Consider the following 20,062-nt stretch of genomic DNA (forward strand, 5'->3'; position numbering starts at 1 on the left):
GGGCTGTGCCGTGTGACTCCCCATGGTGGTGGTGGGATAAGGGGGGGGGGGTCCTCCCGCAGAGTTACTGCCCAGCGGGTGGGAAGCAACTGGGGCCAGGCTGGGGATGCCGACATGGCCTGAAGGGGCAGGGGGGAGGCAGAGGGCCGCTGCTTCGGCCTGCTTTGGAAGCTTCCTCTTTGCACACCCCACACCTTCTCCGCGTCCGACCATTGCACAGCCTCCCCTTCTCCTCTGAGGAGTTTCCCCACACAGGCGAGCCCCTCAAAACGGTGACACCGTCCCGCCCGCCCAGGGCAGCGGTCCCGTGTCCACTGGGCCCCCTTCTTCCGCCGAGGGTGAAGGCGAACGCTCACGGGTGGCCTGCTCTGGCGCCAGGCGGGCAGAGGGCAAACAGCACGGGGACGTGTGCCTTTCACTCAAACAACCACCAATGGCGAACTTTGTTACAGGGGCGCAGCAAGGTTGGAGCGGGCCCAGGGACGAGGTTTTAAAACGGGCCCCCAGCCCCTCCACGTCCAGGGCCTCCACCCACCCCCAGGATTTAAGTCTGAGATTTCAAAACAAGCATGCTGCCTGGAAATACATTTCCCTGAAGACACACACACACACGCACACTCCACAAGACAGAGTGACAGACACTGACTGCTCTCTATCTGTGCCACTTTTCATGCCTCACACCCGCTAGAAACACTCGTGAGGAAAACGGGCCCCTCGCTGCTGCAGAGGAGCCCAGGAGACTGTCAGCCCTGCAGGGCGAGCCTTGTCGGTCCTCTCAGGATCCTGAACCACTTCAGTCAAGCTGGATTCCAGGCGGTTTTTCACAGGGGGGGCTCTGAGAGCCCTTCGAGACACCTCTCCTCCTCGGGGATTGTGGAGGTGCTGCATGCACAGGGGGGCCAGACGGACCCTGACGTCGCCCCTGCGAGTTATTTGGGGGGAGCAGCAGTTCACGCACAAGAAAAATAAGATAAAGTCCACTCAAAGCACCACACACAGGCTTGGCTTCACAGTCCTCACTCAGACCCTTCTGGGCTGCAGAACAACTTGAACAGAAGTGCATTTATCAATCAATGCATGCATGAATGAGCGAATAAATAAATAAATAAATAAATAAATAAATATTTAATAATAATAATAATGCTCTGCACCCCCGCAGTGATGTAGATAGGCTACACCTCCCTTGCAGCTCAGGTGGAAGAGGAATGCTGCAAGTCCATCAAACAGTAGGAGGAGGAGAAAAGAGGCCTTGAAGAATATATCAAAGACAGTGAAGAAGATGCACTCCAAATGGTCAATAACGAGAAACTATTCAACACCAATGAAACAAAGCAGGCCTACAAGAAAGAACAAGTCAAGAACCGAGCAGAAAAATGGAGAAATAAGCCCCTGCATGGTCAATATTTGCACAATATTAGTGGAAAATCAGACATCACCAAGACCTGGCAATGGCTTAAGAATGGCAACTTGAAGAAAGAAACAAAGGGTTTAATACTGGCTGCACAAGAACAGGCACTAAGAACAAATGCAATAAGAGCAAAAGTCGAAAAATCCACAACAAACAGCAAGTGCCACCTTTGTAAAGAAGCAGATGAAACAGTGGACCACCTGATCAGCTGTTGTAAGAAGATCGCACAGACTGACTACAAACAAAGGCATGACAAAGTAGCAGGGATGATACACTGGAACATCTGCAAAAAATACAAGCTACCTGTGATGTGTTTTAGAAAACCAAAGTAACTCCATTTTACTTAGAAAACCTCAGTTTGACTTAAAGTAACCCCAGCCCAGCTCAGGGACATCACGGCCTCACATGATTAACGTCATTATCTCTCTCTACTAAATTGTATCTATGAAACTTGGTTCTCACAGGATTCTCATTGTTCTTTTGCTGACAGTCAAGAAAACAGGATGTAACCAAATAAGGGGTGATCACCAGATGAACAATGAATCATTTGCATGCGTACTAGATACTTAGTCCACCATTTTGTTGCCACGTATACTATGTCTAGGGTATCAGCATCATTCAGATTGTTTGTATAAATGTAAGATGCACCTATAACCAATTTGTAATCAGTTAGAGAGCGTAAAGCCCTCTGACTACCTGTTGCAACTGCAGTGCAATAAAATGCCTCTAATTGATTCCCACTGAGTCTGTTTGATTGGCAAAAGGTGGAATTCACATCACCTGTAGCCAAACATTGGTGGGACCATAAAATTGAAAAAGTGGTAGAAAACGAAGATGCAAAAATATTATGGGACTTCCTACTACAGACAAACATCTGCCACACAATACACCAGATATCACTGTAGTCGAGAAGAAAGAAAAACAAGTCAAAATAATCAACATAGCAATACCAGGGGATAGCAGAAAAAGAAATAGAAAAAAATCACCAAATACAAAGATCTACAGATTGAAATTGAAAGGCTGTGGCAGAAAAAGACCCAAATAATCCCAGTGGTCATTGGCGCCCTGGGTGCAGTTCCCAAAGACCTTGAAGAGCACCCCAGCACCAGAGGGGCCACAGAAATCACCATCAGGCAATTACTAAAAGCAGCTTTACTGGGAACAGCCTATATTCTGCGACAATATCTATAATAACCAACAGTATTGACAATAAAATCCTGGCTTCCCAGGTCCTTGGGAAGGACTCGATGTCTGGGTAAAACAAACCAGCCAATAACACCTGCCTGACTGTGTAAACAAGCAATAATAATAATAATAATAAAAGTGCATAATATTGTTTGTTCCAGAAGTTTCTGTCATGTTCAGCCACGAAACGAGCCACTTATAGGGCCTCTTTAGACAGTTGTGTTGCTGTTTAAGGCCAGCCCGTTTTCCAAGCGGCTTTAAATGAAATATCCAGAGACTTCTCAGTCTCCCCCCCCCCCACGAAGCCCCATGGCAAGCAGGGCCCTATATATCTGGGGGGGTGACCCCCAAAGGGAGGAATCCACGTCCTACCTGGCAAGGGCTGGGCTGGTGCTGCGGGGCCACTCTGGCTGCCTCTTCCTCCTTCCTTCTGGGCTGGCAACCAACCTACTCGAGCTCAGGCTTCAGTGAGGCCTACTCCTGGAAGCCCCGCCCACACACCTATCAGCTGAAGGGCGGGGAGAGAAGGCGCTCCTAGCTGCTGATTGGCTGCTTAGCTTGCCAGCCAGGAGGACAAGCAGGAGAAAGGGCAAATAGGGCAAGGGGCTGAGGGGTCTTGGGCCTGGGCAGGGGGCAATGATGGGGAGTCACGTGGGGGGCCCTCCAGGCAATGGCCCCCCCAGACAACTGCCTCCCCTTGCCCATGCTTTGCTGGCTGTCCTACCACCCATTGTTACCTGGCCGGCCCAGGAGGACTTATCTCCCCCCCCCCCATGCAACCTTTTGACCAGGAGCTGCTTGTGGCAACGAGCCGGGGCGGGGGGGGGGGGGCAAGAAGTCAGGGCGGAAGCCGAGGAGGCCCAGCAGCCGCTCCTCCCTGCAGCTCCGCTTGCTCCTCTCACTTCCGCCTCGCCCGGGAGCTGTGCTGCCTGCAGGCGGGCCATCCATCAGGTAGAGCTGTGTGGCCAGCCTGTAGGTAGTGCTGGGGAGGGAGAGAGAGGAGCAAAGAGATCCCCGGGCAGGAGAGGCAGCTGGGCCTCCTTTGGGGCACCCCCCCACCCCCCGGCCTGTTACACAAGGCACTCCTGATTGTGACCCAAGGGGTCTGCGGTATTGACGACAACACAAGGCCATAGAGGAAAAGTCATTTCCAGGCAGAGGAATTAAACACACACACACACACACACACACACACACACACTCTCTCTCTCTCGCTCGTACTTTCTAGGCAGGATGAAAACCAGGAGGAATGCAACTTGAGCACCCACCAAGCCAACAAAAAGGAAGCCCGAGCAAGGAAGCGGAGTCCCAAGGAGAAGCTCGATCCAAAGAATGGCTCCCAAGACAGAAGAGCCCCACCGACACCGACCAGCTGCAGGGGAGCCACAGCAGCAGGGGAGAGGGGCTGCCCCTTTCGACTCCTGCCTGTGGGCTCCCCAGAGGCATCTGGTGGGCCACTGTGGGAAACAGGAGGCGGGACGAGATGGGCCTCCTTGGGCCTGATCCAGCAGCCAGGCTGTTCTGAAGTTCTGAGGACATGTTCCAGAAGCATGGGAGGGCATGCATCGGGCTGGTCCCTCCACCAGAGCGCACGTCCCGCTTTATCCCAGCTTGGCAACCTGAACGGGAGGCACACCAGCAGCAGAATCCCCTCCCTTCCATGCTACAGGGGGGAGGACTTCAAAACAACAACACCGCAACACCCACAAAACTAACTAAAGCAGCATTTATCCTGCACCAGAATAATGATGGAAACATCTTTCCACGCAAAACTGCTCCAGGCATCACAGGGAGGCGAGTTTCTGGGTAACGTGGCAGGCGTTTGCCGTGGGCTTACAGAGCCGCCCACTCAGCGCCAGAGCATGACCCTGCCGAGAGAAGCCCCTGAAGGCAGCCCGGCCGCTGCCACACAGGCTCTCTTGCTTTCAGAGACCCCCCCCCCCGTGTGTTTCTGAGCCCAGAGGAAGACCCTTCCATGCTTCCGGCGCAGTCCTGCACACCCCGTGACACACACACACACACACACACACACACACCCTCCCTGCCGGCCCTCCTGTCCAAGCGGAGAAGTCCACCTGCCTGTGTCTGTGTGTTGCCACTTGCGACACGCTCCCGGTGGCAGAGGGGAGGCAAGCGGGCTGGAAGGCCATGCAGATCCCTCTGCCCTGGCTGGCCGAAGCGGGTGGGGTGGGGGGCACAGGGCGAGGGCTGCTCCCCCGGCTCCAATGAGACAGCAAAGCTTCGTGAGCAACACTTTTATTTACAAATATAATTAAAAGCTCTGACAGTTCTCATGCTCTTCCTTCGAACCTGAAAAAGTTTTTTTTTGTTTGTTTTGTAGTTTTTTTTTAAAGTGCATGCAAAAGAAGTAAAGCCTTTTTTTTAACCTTTTTTATTGTAAGAAAATACACAGTTTGAAAGTGTGAATAATGCAATATTTATGACCAAGGTTATCAAGGACAGGAAGAGGGGAGCATGGCAGTGGGAAACCAAAGGTGGGGGTGGGGTCATGGGGGGGAGGAGGAGGAGGAGGAGGAGGAAGGCTCAAAGGGATGCGCTGGAGAGACAGTGGGGACTCCAAAGACTGACTTGGGAAAGGCGGGGGGGGGTTGGTGTGGGCAGGAGCAGGGCGGGGGGGGACGAGGAGGCAGGTAGTAAAAAAACTTCTGATCAGAGAAACAGTTAAAATACAATATGAAAATAAGTAAATTTCTCCTTAAATTTCCTTCTATACACAAAATACACAATTTGACAAGGCCCAATTTGTGCTCTTGGGGTCCTCTGGGCTCCTCTTTTTTTTTTTTTTTTAAGTGTATTCACATCCTCTGCTACAGCAGAAAATGATTATGATACAATCAAGAATGTGCCAAAGACCTCGGCCAAAAAACCCACCTGGCCTGGCCTGGCCTTTTCAAAAAAATCACGCTCTCCCTCTTTCCCACCCCCTCCCCTCCCCCCCTCCCCAAAGTAATAATATGTCCACCACTGATATGTACAGCACAATTCAGAATTCATATTTTCTGTAAAATGTATCAAATTTTTCAATCTCTTAATAAAATTTTTATTTTTTATTTCATTATTCCTGATGAATAAATACGAAAGAAGAAATAATAATAAAATTAAAAACTAAAAGTTATGCAGCAGCTGATTAAGGTAAGGCTGCGATATACATCTCTCTCCCCCTGGGGATTTGACTTCTTTTTTCTTTTTAAAATTTTGTTTTTTGCTTGTACTTTCATTGGTTGGTGGCAAAAAGGAGTAATTGCTCAAAAGCAAACATACATCCACTTTTTTTTTTTTGATTCGTTAGAATTGTCTCCAAAGTTTCCACTGAAACATATTTTTTTCCTTTAAAAAAATTCATTGCACAGAGACATCAATACTGTGAGACACTATGAGATTCAAGAGACTTTGCCGAGCAGGGTCCGGCTCTGGAGCTTGACGCTTGGCGGAAAAGGGGCCCCCCTGACGGAGTAAGAAGATAGAGGCACTAAGTCCGACGTGATGTCAGGAAGAGAGACAGAAAGAGAGAGAGAGCACACCCGTTAACATGGGGGGAATGTCGGGAGAAGAGAGACTTTTCTGTTGGTTGGTTTGCATTTTTTAAATGGCAAAAGAAATTTAATCTCATCTGTAGTCCTCCTTTGGAAATTCTAATGTGACCAAATTCCCAAAGCCCATCCGAAGGCTCTCCAGGTCAAAAGTCTCAATCTCCCGCTCTTGCCTTTCCAGTAGAAACTTGATTCTCTCGCTGCGCTCCTTCTGCAGGGCGGCCAACTCCTCTTCAATCTGAAAGAGCAGAGGCAGGCGGCCGTCAGCACACTCCGACCCGGGCCTGGGGGGAGCCAGGCGGGCCGCCCAGCCCCCGGAGCCCCCCGCTTCCTCTCCCCCTTCTGCCATCTCTCATGGGCCCCTCCCACGCCCAGACCTGGGCTCTGAAATGGGGAGCTCGACTGGCCATGGAGAAAGGCCTGTGGGGTGGGCTGGGGGGCCGACAGGAGAACCTCCGTGTGCATGTGGCAGAGCACTGCCGCCTGGGCCGCCTCCTGGCTTCCATCCACTTGGTCCTGGACAATGCCGCAGCGCCTCGAGGAGAGGGTCCCTATGACCCAGCACTTGCGCCTCGTGGTCTGCAGAAGGCAGCAGCCTGCCCGGGACTAGGACGCTCCTGTGGCCAGCACCCAGCGCCACCTACGCAAGCGGCTGCCCCACCCCTCCCGACCTCCCGCAGTGGGGAGAAGCGGCAGCCACTGCCTCTGGGGCCGGCCCAGCCAGGCCCTTCCCACTCATCCCCCTCCTGCCAGGCAGCCGAAGGCAGCGCCACGCTCCGGGTCCCGTCTTCCGGCGGCAGCCCTGCAAGCGACACCCTCGGCCTGTCTCTCCCTGCCAAGGAGTCAACTCTGGGGTTTGTTCAGACAGGAACCTCGAACCCGCCAGATCCAAAAGGTGAGCCAGAAACTGGCCTTGGGGTAGCAAGCATGAATTATCCTCTTTGCTAAGCAGGGTCTGCCCTGGCTTGCAACTGAATGGGGGACTACATGTGACCACTGCAAGATCTTTCCGTCAGGGAATGCCGCCGATCTGGGAAGAGCAACTAGGCTCCAGGTTCCCTCCCTGGCAGCATCTCCAAGGAGATAGGGCTGGGAGAGAGACTCCTGCCTGCAACCTTGCAGAAGCCGCTGCCAGTCTGTGAAGACAACGCTGAGCTAGGTGGACCCAGGGTCTGGCTCGGCAGAAGGCAGCCTCCTCGGTTCCTCAGGGTGTCTGCCTGCTTCCCTCTGCTCGCTCGGGCAAGACAGAGAGATCGCCAAGCAGCGTGCCTCTTGACTACCCCAGCAAGGCCATTTCCTGGCCACCAGCCGCCCGCTGGAGCTACCGCCCAGGGCCGCCCCCCCCCGGAGGCAGCGGACAGGGAGGGGCCTCCCACCGCCCGCTGGCAGGGCTCCGTGGCGGTACCTTCTGCTCCAGATGGGCCCTGCGCAGCGACACCCTCTGCTCCAGCTTCTGCAGCTCCCGCTCGTGCTGTGCTTCCGTCTGCATCTTGATTTTGCTCTGGTAGGCGTTGAGCAGCTCCATCTCCTGCTGCAGCTGCAGCCGCAGGGCCTGGCACTCCGCTTCCTGAGCTTCGTCCAGCCGCAGCTGAAAGCACAGGCAGAGACGCTCCGGTCAGGCGGGAGCCGGCCATGGGCTGGGCTGGAACTGCCGGGCGCTCTTGCACTGCGACAGACCACGAGCAGCAGGCCCGGGCAGAGACGTCCGGCCAAAGGGAAGGAGCCCCCAGCGCCAATGCGGATCTCAGCACTAACCTGGACTGTGCCCTTCCCCGGCAGGCCGGCAGGCAGGCAGGCCGGGGAAGCTGTCGGTCCAGATGCCAGAGCTCCCTTCCTGCCTGGCTCCCACCCCTGCCTTCTTCAAGTCCCCCTCCCCACCTGCCCCATGTCCCCCCACGGCACAGTCAGCCTGGCTTCATTCAGCCATCCTGGGCTGCCTGTCATTCCTGTTCAAGCTTCCTCCCTTTTGCCCAGAGTGGGGTCACACACACCTTTCCACCCAGCCCCACATATCCTCGGCCCCCCACCCCTCCTGCTGCCTTCCCCACAGGCCTCCGTCTCTCCCGCCTTGAGGTCCTTCCCCCCCGGGCTCCTCCTTCCTACCGCCCGCCCAGCGGGTGAAAGGTTTCGGCTCTCTCTTCCCGCACAGTCTGCCTGCAAACCTGCCTTCCCGCCTGCTTCATTCACTCGGGATGTTCGGGAATATCCTGAAACGTCCCACCAGCTCCGCAGACAGCTGCAACGGCCTCCGGTGGGTTGCAACGCAGGAGGGCCCCCCCCACCTTTTTACCAACGGACTCTCTTTTCTAGAGAGAAGAGCCGCTTTCTCGGAAAGAGGAATAGCGGCCGACCCTCACACAGCTCCCCCCAGAGCCCAGAGAGTCCTCCCCGCTCCGGAAGAGTGGAACCGGGTTGTGGAGGGTCCACTCCCGGAGGGTGGGGGGCGCTTTGAAGCCTCGGGGCTCAGGAGCACACGGCATACGCGGGCGGGCGGGCGGGCAGGCAGAGCGAGGGCTCCTGGCCCGTCTCCGCAGCCCCTCGAAGGGCCGGCGCTTCGCCAGCTGGGATGCCAGCCGCTCTGGGGCCAAGAGCCGCCCTCACTCACCGCTTGCGACGCCATCATCTCGTTGATGCTCTGCTCGTACTGCTCAGCCAGGATGGCCAGCTTCCTCGTCTGCTCGTCCTTCAGGCTCTTCAGAATAGTTTTGTGCTCACTCTTGGGAGTGACTTCCAGCTGGTGGTTCTTGAGTGCTTTATACTGCTTGGTTTGCACTTTGCACGTGTCCTGGAACTGCTTCTTGATCTGCATTTCCATGGCCTGCGGGGAAAGGCACACACAGCCAGGGTGAGCCTACGCGCGACTGTTTTATACGGAAGAACCAAATAATCACACAGTGTTCACGCAGAAGAGTTACAATAAGGAAAACTCGACAAATGGATACAGAAAAGTGTCCTCCCTCAGGGTTTTCTTCTGTGTGCAGTTTGAGTTTTGTTCTGGGTAGCAGTGTGTGCACATGTGCATTCAGAGTGGGACCTTCCTGACAATAAATATAATATAATATAATATAATATAATATAATATAATATAATATAATATAATATAATATAATATAATATAATATAATATAATATAATATAATAATAGTAAAAACAAACACATTATTATACATTATCTGTCAATATTTCTGTCATTGACAAACCCACAGCCAAGTTTTAATGCAGCCATCTGTGAGTTAGGCTCCAATAGTTTAGAGGAGGAGGACCGTTTTTTCAGGGAGTTGAAGAGTGACAGGGAAACGGGCCACTGTTTGTGGTGTATCTGCTCATTTGACTTTGCCTCCAAGCAACCTGTCTTGCAGGTTTTTAACTGTCCCCAAAACCTACAAAATCTCTTTGATCAAAGGTGACAGTGAGACAAAATATTGTGTATACACAGTGAGAAGGTCCACCTCTCTCAGACCCTGTATAAGGAGGAGAGCTAGTCTGAACTGTCCCCATAGCTAAGCAGGGTCCACCCTGGTTGCATATGAAAGGGAGACTTGATGTGTGAGCATTGCGAGATATTCCCCTCAGGGGATGGAGCTGCTCTGGGAAGAGCAGAAAGTTCCCAGTTCCCTCCCTGGCAATATCTCCAAAACAGGGCCGAAAGAGAGACTCCTGCCTACAACTTTGGAGAAGCCGCTGCCAGTCTAGGTAGACAATACTGAGCTAGATGGACCAAGGGCCTGACTCGGTAGACGGCAGGTTCCTGGCTTGGGGACGGCAAAATGTACTGGCGGCCAGAGGTCCGATCAGCAGTGGGGGCAGAGAGTGGATGAAGCAGAAAGCACAAGGCAGGGCTTGAGACCCGGGGCGGGGCAAAGGCAGATGAACCGAGGGTGGGATCCAGAGAAGTGTCCGGGCAAGGCTTTCGGGGCTAGGAGCTAGCTGCTAGCTCCAAGGAAAGGGAAGAGCTTTGATAGGTCTGAATTGGGTCGCCCCATTTAATCTTGCGGCAGATATTATTTATTTCCTAGGTTTTTATCTCGCCTCTCCACCCTATTTTCATGGCACTTTACAAAAAAGAAACCTCACAGTAAAAAAATCAATCAAAATCAAAACCCTCCTTCAAGCCTTGTTTGAGGGAGCTGGGAAAGGCCGCTGAAGAAGGTTTGGCCTGGAACTGCTGGAAACGTGGCACAGCTGGGCGAATGCCGAGCGCCGGCGTCAGGCCTGGGGCGGTGATCGGCTCTGGGGCGGAGCATTTGCCACGACGGCCACGGAGCTCTCTAGGCCTGGACCCTGGCAGGGGACTGACTGTGCAGGCGGCCTCCCAGGTGCCAGGAGGGGGGACCCCTCGGGCCAGCCGGCCCCCTCACCTTCAGGTTCTTGGGCTGCTGCCGCAGTTCCATGACGTGCTTCCTGTGCAGCTCCCGCTCCCGCCGCTTGTTGTATTCCAGCTGGTTCTCGAGCTCCGTCTGGTGCTGCAGCCGGATCAAGTCCATGCGTAGCTTCTGCAAGGTGTGCAGCTGCCGGTACTCCAGCTCCCGCGTCGACTCGTCGTGCCGGATCAGCATGGCGTGCTCCATCTCCTTCTGGGTCCTCTTCTTGTTCAGCTCCTGCACGGCGGAAGACCCTGGGTGAGGGGCTGCCCCAAGCAGGGGAGCCCGCCTCCCCCCCTCCCCCCCCTGCCCAAACAGAGGCTTTGGATGGGGGAGACCCTGAAGATCAAGGCCAGCTGAAAACAGCCACAAAACCCAAGCCGAAGGCAGCTGCAGACTGGAAGGCAGATCCCGGCGCGTTTCGGTCAATATCACCCTCTCTCAGGGGAGAGTCTCACTGGACTGCCTGGATTCAGAAGGATGTAGGCTTATGAGGGTGAGCAAGAGCTCGGTCCTGAGGAGGAGCAGCCTCTGAACCAGGGTTCCCTCTAACAGGCATTCCCAGATGTGGTTGACTACAACTCCCATAATCCCTAAGCAAAGGCTATTGCAGCTGGGGATGCTGGGGGTTGTAGTCAACAACATCTGGGAATCCCTGTTAGAGGGAACACTGCTCTAAACTCACCGTTTGGTGCCCCCCTGCGTGGTGAGGGGAGAGGAGCAAAAATGGCATCCCCTCCCCGCCGTGCCCCCCCTGTGCTGTGAGCCAGCCCTAGTGACTCTGTGCAAGGACAGAGTTCTTGCCGCCCCCCGGGCAAGAACCTCAGCCACTTTCTGTAAAGAGAGAACTGCAGAATGACCCACGAGTCTAGCCTGCTGAGCTCATGGCCACCACTGCATCTTATGGTGGTGAAATCCATGCCGTTGTTGTGCACTGTAGAAAGGCGTGCTTCCAGATCAGCTTCGCTGGGTCTTGGCCTCAAAGTTTCAAAGCGAACCTGCCGATTCCGTCTCCACACCATGTGCAGAAATCAGTCCTGCGGTTACTTCTGATAACTGACCAGCAGGGGGCAGCCATGAGTGGCGTAAACTTGCTTTACGGGTCCCAGCCGGGCAAACCTGGACTGAGCGGAAATTAATATGGCGAAGGTGGGTGTTTTTGTTTTGTTTTTAAACTGTATAAATAGGTATGAAAATAGGTTTTTAAATGTATAAAATGTATAAATAGCATGCCAAATCGGATCACAATCCATCTTTGGCATCAGGAAAATGTACACAGTAATTCTTTTTTTAAAAAGAAAAACAATGCAGAATTCACGCAAATGAGGGGGAAATCTACATGGGAAAATTTTCCAGTTCAAAATTTTCCAGAAAACCCACCTCTCTGGTCACAGCTGAACTGCCTCTGAAGACAGAAGTTCCATTCAGCGATCACGGCTTAAAGCCATGGACGGCCACATGAATCTGGCCGCCTAAGACAATGGCCGTCGGCCGGCACCAGGCTTTGCAGAAACACATCCGGTACATCTGTGATGTGCTGCTGTGTGAGACGGAGCAACATCTTCCGTCTGACAAACCCGCCCTCACACCTAGCGCTGCCAGATTCTGTGCGGCAGCCTGCAAGACCCGCCAGGTCCTGACAAGCGACCAGGATGACTTCGGCACTCAACTCCACGGCTACACCAAAGTCCTTACACTCCTGCATTTGACCAGTTTCTATGCATTTTATCCACATCCCGCTTATATACTTTACTTTAAAAGGTTTTTAAATTTAAAAAAATGTTTTACATTGTAGAGATTTATACAGCTCAACAGCTTTTATCATTTATAGATAGATAACAATATAATTTTTATCAGCCCTAGAGTTTTCTTTCTTATTCTTATAGTTTTTATATCTCGTCCTGTGTATGTTAAACACACCCTGCATACCATTTTTTTTTTTTTTGCTAGTATGTATTTATGTTGGTCTAAGACCATAATGAAGATTTGATTGATTGCCAAGTACTCTAGGAAATTCTGTCTTCAGAGGAACAGAAAAGGTTTACCAGCAAAGTTGTGGAGAGCTGGTCTTGTGCTAAGGTAAAGGGTGCTGTTGAGTCAGTGTCGACTCCTGGTGCCCACAGAGCCCTGTGGTTGTCTTTGGTAGAATACAGGAGGGGCTGACCATTTCAGCATCTTCCTATATTGCTGCTGCCCGATATGATACCAGCGGGGATTCGAACCGGCAACCTTCTGCTTGTTAGCCAAGCATTTCCCCGCTGCGCCACTTAAGGTGATGCCGGTCTTGTGCTAGCAGCAAGAATTGTCCCCTTTGCTAAGCAGGGTCCACCATGGTTTGCATTTGAATGGGAGGCTACATGTAAGCACTGTAAGATATTCCCCTTAGGGGATGTGGCAGCTCTGGGAAGAGCATCTGCATGCTTGCCTGCAGAAGGCTGCAAGTTCCCTCCCTAGCGGCATCTCCAAGAGAAGTGACTGAGAGAGACTCCTGCCTGCAACCTTGGAGAAGCTGCTGCCAGTCTGTGTAGGCAATCCTGAGCTAGATGGACCAGGGGTCTGACTCCAGCCTCATTTTCCTCTGTGTGTCATTCCTTGCCTCAAAACTATCCTGCAACTCCCAGGAACACTTCCAGATTCAAGCCCAAGCCAAATGCAGGGATGAAGTTTCCCAGTCTGCTTAAGTTCATGTGCTCTGAAGGAATCCAGACAGGCTGTATGAACCCTCTGGAGAGCGGAATCTACTGCCCAGCTGCCCGAGTGGCTTCTTGGGTCCACAGGTTTTGGCGCCTGAAAGCACTAGTCATTCTGTCCCTGGGATCGGCTTGATAATCCTACAAAAATATTCCTTGTAAAAAGGAAAGAGGCAAGAGCGAGCACCCTCATGCCTCCAGAGGCGCCCCTAACCCTGGACTTCCAGGCCCCAGCCCAGGGCCTCCACAGCCCCTGCCCGCCCCCAATCCTCTGGTGTTGTCCCCAGGCCAAGGATGAGGATGCTCAATTGGCAGGGGGTGGGGTGGGGGCCTCCAAAGCCCTTTAGGTCCAGGCTCCAAAATGACCTAGGCGCACCTCTGATCACCTCCAAACGACTGCTCTCCCCGACCAGGGTAAAAGTCAAAGAAAAAAGTCCCCGGCTGTTGTTTTGCTGCTCAAACAAGTCTGAGAGACTGAGAACAGAACAGAGCCATTGTGTGAGCCTCAGATCCCTCCTACGGCGTCCCATTTGGAAAGCACCAGACAGCAAAGTTCTGAAAGGCTCCAGTTCCCGGAATGGGGTGCTGTTGGCCCCCTTCAAGCTCAAACATTCTGCAACCTCTGTGAATTGTGCAAACTAAATAAAAACGGCATGGTTTCGCTCTGCGTGTGCTACTTATTTTGCATAGTTTATTCTGCTTTTGCTAGTCAGGGGGAGAGGCAAATGACCCCAAAGGATGCAAGCTCCAACCCACCCCCCCGCCCTGCCAACACTGGAAATTCTTCTGCAGCAGCCTTCTGGCTTCTACGCTTCCACCAAGCAAGCATGCTTTCCCATGCTTCAAGTATATATTCACAACTCATCAGGGCAGGGAAGCCAAGATTTCTAGGAAATGGTATTCTGTGCCTATTACCATATTTTACACAATTTCTGTGCTTCTGTGGAGTCATGGCATGAATGTCGTCTGACTCATACCCTTCCAACAGCTGGCAGATAAAAATATGAACGCTTTTAAAATCAGGGTGCCCCGTGGCAAAGGGCACGGGACACAGGACACAGGCGAGAACCAGTGGCACCTTCCACGGGCAAGACAAGCCGCCCTGAGCAGACCGCCCCCAGCCCCTCCCGGGGGGACCTGCTGCAGCAGCACCGATGGCTGCCTGCCAAGGGGTGACTTAGCCACGGTGGGCACACAAGGGCCCCGCTCCCTCCCAGGCAGCAGGTCCCCTGCCCGGAGCCAGAAGAGCCCCCCCACGCCCCTGGGCCTGAATCCCTGCCTCCTCAGAGATGCAGAGGCCCCCAGGACCAGCGGCATGGAAGCCACCCGGACCAGCAGAGACAAGGGGCCCGCGTAGGCACGGCCCAGAAGGGCCAGGGAGGATCTCAGCGCGCTGGCATCGCAGCAGGAGGGGGGCCAGAAGGGGGCCAGTTGGGGGGCCAGGGAGCACCAATCTGCCGTTTCTCAACCCAAAGATCTCAAAGCAGTTTACACAGCAAGAGGTCTGAGGAAATGGCTCCCCGTCTCCGAAGGGCAGCCAGTCTAAGAGAGGCCAACGCAGATAATGCCACCAGCGGCAGCCGTGGCAGGCGCCGGAGAAATACCTGGCGGAGCGGAAGGGGAAGAATGCTGCTCGCCCCCTGCCAAGTGTGGGAGGAAGGGGAGCTGAGGCGGTGCCAACGAAATCCTCAGCAAGATTTCAAGTTGGAGTCCCCAACGACCCATCTTGGCACCACGGCAGAGAACCACTGCTCCATACCGCCATTTTAACTGTACTGTGGGCATACGGTGCGTGGGACCTTTTGTGCGCAGCTGGGATGTTTCAAATGAAGACACAGAATGCAGGAGGTGCAGCCAAGGTGGGTGGGCTGGCCGAGGTCTCTTTGCGCTTCAGCAGTGACCTGAGCCAGGGGTGTGTGTGGGCTCCAGGGACCCAGCCCTGCCCAGAGGCCCATGAATGATACGCCGCATTGTGTGTGCAAATCATGATCAGTGTAAGCCTCTGGATCCTGACCATGCCGCAGCCCTGACTTTGGCCTCTGAAGCACGGACACCCCCCGTGGGGCCAAGCACTCCGTGGAGCTCAGCATGCGGACGCTCTGGCCCTTTGGCTGGGCCCTTCTGGGCACAGGATTCATGGGGCAAAGGAAGACCAGTCAGGGCCCAGGTACTGCACTCTGGATCAGACAGCAGGGGCAGGAGGAGGGTGAGATCCTTTCCCCCACTGGGCAGGAAAACCAAACAGCCAGCTTAGCAGGAAGGTGCCATGATCTTTGTGCCGAGTCCCCTCTGGGCAAACCTGTCTCCCCCCCGCTCCCGACACACCAATATATGGGGGGCACAAGAAGAAGAAGAGAGGAGGGGAAGTACCTCCCGAATGTTCTGCTGCTCCAGCTCGTGCCTCCTGATCATGCTTTTTCGCTTGAAGAAACGGCAGTTTTTGTCATAGTAGAGTCTCTGCTGGCTGAGAAGGTGAGCCTCCTCTTCAGCCTGCGTGTGCTGCAGGTTCTCTTTGTGTTTGGAGATCCTCTCCTGCTTCTCCTTCTTCGGTGTGCTGTGGTCCTCGTTCATCTCCTGCACAGAAGGCACAGAGAAACAGCCATTTCTGCCCACGCAGCCGGGCTCCCGGACCGCAGGAGGAGAGCTGTGTGTTCCAGCCAGCAGCTGCATGCATTTAGCCACAGCAGAGGGCACTCCTTTGAATCCCCCTTCAAAAGGGCTTAAGCCCACGATTCCTCAAGACCCTCCTGCTGGGAGCTAATCAATTTATACAAAACATACAGAGACTCCCGGGGAGAGAGTGAAAATGAATGAAAGCTCACCAAGCAGGCTGGAATCAGAGAACAGAGACCCAAATTAGGACTCTTTCAGCAGAGGCAAAGCCCTTTACACCTCTCCAACTTTGTCACACACAGCATTATCTACACTACAGGTTCGACGAGACCCACAGTCATTCCCTCTCTGCAGAGGAGCCTGGGAACGATAGTTCTGTGAGAGGGCAGCAGAGAACTTTTCATCTCTCCACAAACGACAATGCCCAGGAAGAAGGCACACGTCAAAGTGTATTCAACTGATAACTCTCTTGATTTTCGTTATTCTACTGTAGTTATTTGAAATATCAAAAACATCCCATTCAACGATAATAGTGTGGGGGACAGCTCCTATGAGTGTACAGAATCTGACATTCTCTTCTTCCAGGGTTGGACAAACAAATTAGACACCTTGTCTAACGGGATTGTGTCCCTCTAGGAACCACATCTGTCTATTGTATCTGCATCCCTGGAAGGTTCCCAGAAGGCGAGGGAAAGAAGAAACTTCCTGCTCCCAAGACATCCTAGCCAGTCTGCGCTTGTTGAAGGTGCTTCCACAAGGTGGAGGTGTCTTTTGCTGAAGGAGCTGCTCAGGCTTTTGCCACAGAGATGCTTGCCACTGCTAACTGGTAAGTGACCGTTTCTACATCTGCTTGATGGACAGAATCCAGCCCTCTGCGTGGTGGGACTGGGCCAGGCGTGCAGGCGCCGCTGTATAACACCTGGGGCCCAACCTTCGCCTAAACCGAAATTGAAAGTGAATCTGGGGGCACCTTCTTCTCAGCTGCGTGTCATGTGATTTTGCTGGCCTGCGACTGTGATAAAGGCTACCACCTTCTCAGGCCAAACTTCAAAAGGTTTGATGAGGCTAGTGGAATGCTGCAGCGGATGGTATCCACCCACAAGAGGCCAGGAAGCCTGGGCAGCGGACAGAGCCCCCGTTCATCCCGGGACCCCGAAAGGGAGAGCCGGCGGGGGGAGTCAGGTCAGGTTCGGGGCCCAGCAAGAGTCCTCTCCAGCATCCTCGGCAGCACCGTGGCAGAGGGACCTGGGACCATCCCCTCCCTGCTCCTGCCCGGCTGCAGAGCCCAGCAGGGAAGGGACCCTCCGAGGCCAAGCTGGCCAACTCCTGCCCACCAACTCTTGGTTTGTCACTAGATCTGAATTTGGGGTGAAGCCAGAAGAGTTTCAGTGGGACGGCTGACCCCTCCCTCCCCGGACAATTTAGCCCATCTAGGACAACACAGATGACGAAGCCACGGCGCTGGAACTGCCAGAGGCTGGAGGAGTTGAAATCGGCAACCCTGTCCAAGGAAGGCTATTTAGCCCTCTGAACTCTTTCAAGGGATCATCGTCAGGACAGCATCCTCCACTCGCTACAAAAGGGTGGGGGAAGAAAAGAAAAAAAGAGCAGAGGCAAACCCTGGGAGAGCTTTGTGTGATTTCACTTTAGTTGCTTGTGGAGGAGAGCTGGTCTTGTGATAGCCAGCATGAATTGTCCCCGTTGCTGAGCAGGGTCCTCCTTGGTTTGCATTTGAATGGGAGACTCCAGGTGAGCACTCCATGATATTTCCCTGAGGGGAGGGGGCCACTCTGGGAAGAGCACCTGCCTGCTTGCATGCAGATGGTGCCAAGTTCCCTCCCTGGCAGCATCTCCAAGAGCGGGCTGGGAGAGACTCCTGTCTGCAACATCGGAGAAGCTGCTGCCAGTCTGGGTACACAATACTGAGCTAGATGGACCAAGGGTCTGACTCCGTATATGGCAGCTTCCCATGTTCCGAGGAGGAGGTGCGGACAGGCTCCTGCATGTGAAAAGGGAGGAGACGGAAGACCGAAGGGCTTCTCCACAATCCTTACCCCAGTCCTCCTCCTCCTCCTCTCTCTTTTCCCTCCTGAGAATGCAGCCCTGCTGAAGGTCCCTTTTGAGATTTCCCAAAGTGTTACTCGCAGCTTTCAAAGCCAGCTATGATGCCAAAGGGGTGGGTGTACACGTGTGTGTGCTCACCACACGTGCCGACGGGCTATCACAGATCTAGTCCCACGGGCAGCCTGGTTGTTTCACTTCCCAGTCTGGAAACTACAACGGGTACGGAATGCAGCAGCCAGACTGCTTTCTGGGGCAACCCGAAGGGACCATATAACCCCAGGTCTGAAAGAATGGCACTGGCTGCTGCCATGTTCCTGTGCAAAATACAAAGTGCTGGTCATTACCTCCAACGCCCTGAACGGCTTGGGTCCAGGGTACTTAAGAGAGCCCCTTCTGTGTAATGAGCCCTGCCGTCTATTAAGATCATCTGGGGAGGTCCGGTTATGGGTTGCCGCCGGCTGATCTGGTGGTGACTCAGGACCAGGCCTTCTCTGTGGCTGCCCCGGGGCTTTGGAATATGCTCCCTGTCAAAATAAGAGCATCTCCAGCTCTGGCTGCTTTTAAGAAGAGCCTCAAGACACACCAGTTTTCCCAGGCTTTTCGTTAATTCGTTAATTTAAAAAAACAAAAACAAAATCAAAACATTAATTTGGCTTGTTTTTTATTTTGTAAAATTTATTTTATTTTTAAAATTGTTTTGTTCTGTTTCATACTTCTTGCATTAAATTAAGTTAATGTAATTTAATTTAATTTAATTATGTATACCACCTAGGGATACACATAGCCGGCCATAAACAAATATGATGAATGAATGAATAAATAAAATTTTAAAATATTATTTATTTTTAAATACATTTTATTACATGTATTATTAAAATAAAACGTAAAGTAACCACGTGATGAACATGCACCTGTATACCTGGCCAGAAGCAGCAGGTATAGCACATGTTAGAAGCACTGAATGCAGGGAACAGGTGGGGTATTTATTCTCAGGGTCATAATCTGGAATGCAAAAGTTATTCTGCATGTGTGTCCTGAAGATCAGTACAAACTGGACTTGGGACTGAGATTTCCGCCTCTCCTCTCCTCATGGAAGTGGCACTGGTAAAAGGATGTGCACGGATTGCGATTCGCTCACTGATTCGAAGAACAGCCCGAATCAGCAACTGATTCGAAGCACCTTTAAAAAAGAGAGCAGCTCCGCACCTGCTCACCCCAGTAATTCTCGGGCGCCAGTGACATGCACATGGCCCACGCACATGCGCGGCGGCTGTGTGCAGGTCAGGCTGCCGTGCATGCGTGGAGTGACTCCTTAATTGACTGGGATATTGCGCGTATAGAGGGACTCCTCTGAGATGTCTGGGAAGACTCGCTTCCAACTGGGAAGTAATGAACGTCCTAAGAAGGGGCCCCTTGGGATGTGCTAAGCCCCCAGGTTCATCTGGCCCAATGCTAACTGCTAACTGGGCAAAGAGGCACCTTTTACCGTGGTGATTCTCTTTTGTTTAGCGGGGGGGGAGTAACCGGCCCTATCCACCCCCAGCACAGTACTTCCAGTGACAGTTGCTGGTGTCTATTTTATGTTTTGTTTTAGAATGTGAGCCCTTTGGGGACAAGGAGCTATCTTATTTATTTGTTTTTTCTCTTTGTAAACCGCCCTGAGCTATTTTTGGAAGGGCGGTATAGAAATCGAAATAATAATAATGATGATGATGATGATGATGATGATGATGGGCGCTCCTTTTACAAATGCAACAGAAACCCAAAAGATCATTCAGAAGTCACGCAGTTACACAGGCTCTGCTTTAACTGGGCACTCAAGGCTGACTGAATGAGATCGAATGCCTCAAGGTGGTTAGAGAAACAGAGGCACCTGCGTGTGTCCAGGAAGCCAAGCCTAGAAGAGGACTCTGGGCAGAGTCCTAAGTCACCTGAGGGAGGAGAGCTGGTCTGGTGGTAGCAAGCATGGATTGCCCCTTTTGCTAAGCAGAGTCTGCCCTGGTTTGCATTTGAATGGGGGACTACAGGTGTGAGCAGCACTGAAAGAGATTCCCCTTCCGGGATGGGGCTGCTCTGGGAAGAGCATCAGCAGGCCTGCATGCAGAACCTTCCAGCTCTCCCCCGCTCCCGGGTGGGGGGGGGGCACATGATTTGCATTACCATGATAAGAACATGACAGAAGATTATAAG

The 20,062-nt window shown here is 53.0% G+C and overlaps 2 protein-coding genes across 12 annotated transcripts in view; both read right to left on the minus strand.

Moving 5' to 3' along the window:
* Nucleotides 1–3,061, minus strand: part of DTX1 (deltex E3 ubiquitin ligase 1) — a 72,531-nt gene extending 69,470 nt beyond the window's left edge. For both annotated transcript variants that reach the window (XM_053279317.1, XM_053279315.1), the window contains exon 1: nt 2,966–3,061. The gene's annotated coding sequence lies outside the window, so the exon portion shown is untranslated. The remainder of the gene's footprint in view (nt 1–2,965) is intronic.
* A 1,772-nt stretch (nt 3,062–4,833) lies between these two features.
* The window catches only part of TAOK3 (TAO kinase 3), a 120,312-nt gene continuing 105,083 nt past the window's right edge, over nt 4,834–20,062 (minus strand). For 8 of the 10 annotated variants that reach the window (XM_053279817.1, XM_053279813.1, XM_053279819.1 and 5 more), the window contains 6 exons: nt 18,217–18,396; nt 15,566–15,769; nt 10,503–10,742; nt 8,750–8,962; nt 7,550–7,732; nt 4,834–6,382 (listed from right to left, as the gene is read on the minus strand). In XM_053279817.1, coding sequence (XP_053135792.1) covers nt 6,221–6,382; nt 7,550–7,732; nt 8,750–8,962; nt 10,503–10,742; nt 15,566–15,769; nt 18,217–18,396 — 1,182 coding nt within the window. In that variant the 3' untranslated portion in view covers nt 4,834–6,220. The remainder of the gene's footprint in view (nt 6,383–7,549; nt 7,733–8,749; nt 8,963–10,502; nt 10,743–15,565; nt 15,770–18,216; nt 18,397–20,062) is intronic. The other 2 variants (XM_053279818.1, XM_053279821.1) reach the window with 1 other exon arrangement.

Source organism: Hemicordylus capensis, chromosome 15 (assembly GCF_027244095.1).
Source record: "Hemicordylus capensis ecotype Gifberg chromosome 15, rHemCap1.1.pri, whole genome shotgun sequence".
Taxonomy (NCBI): Eukaryota; Metazoa; Chordata; class Lepidosauria; order Squamata; family Cordylidae; genus Hemicordylus; species Hemicordylus capensis.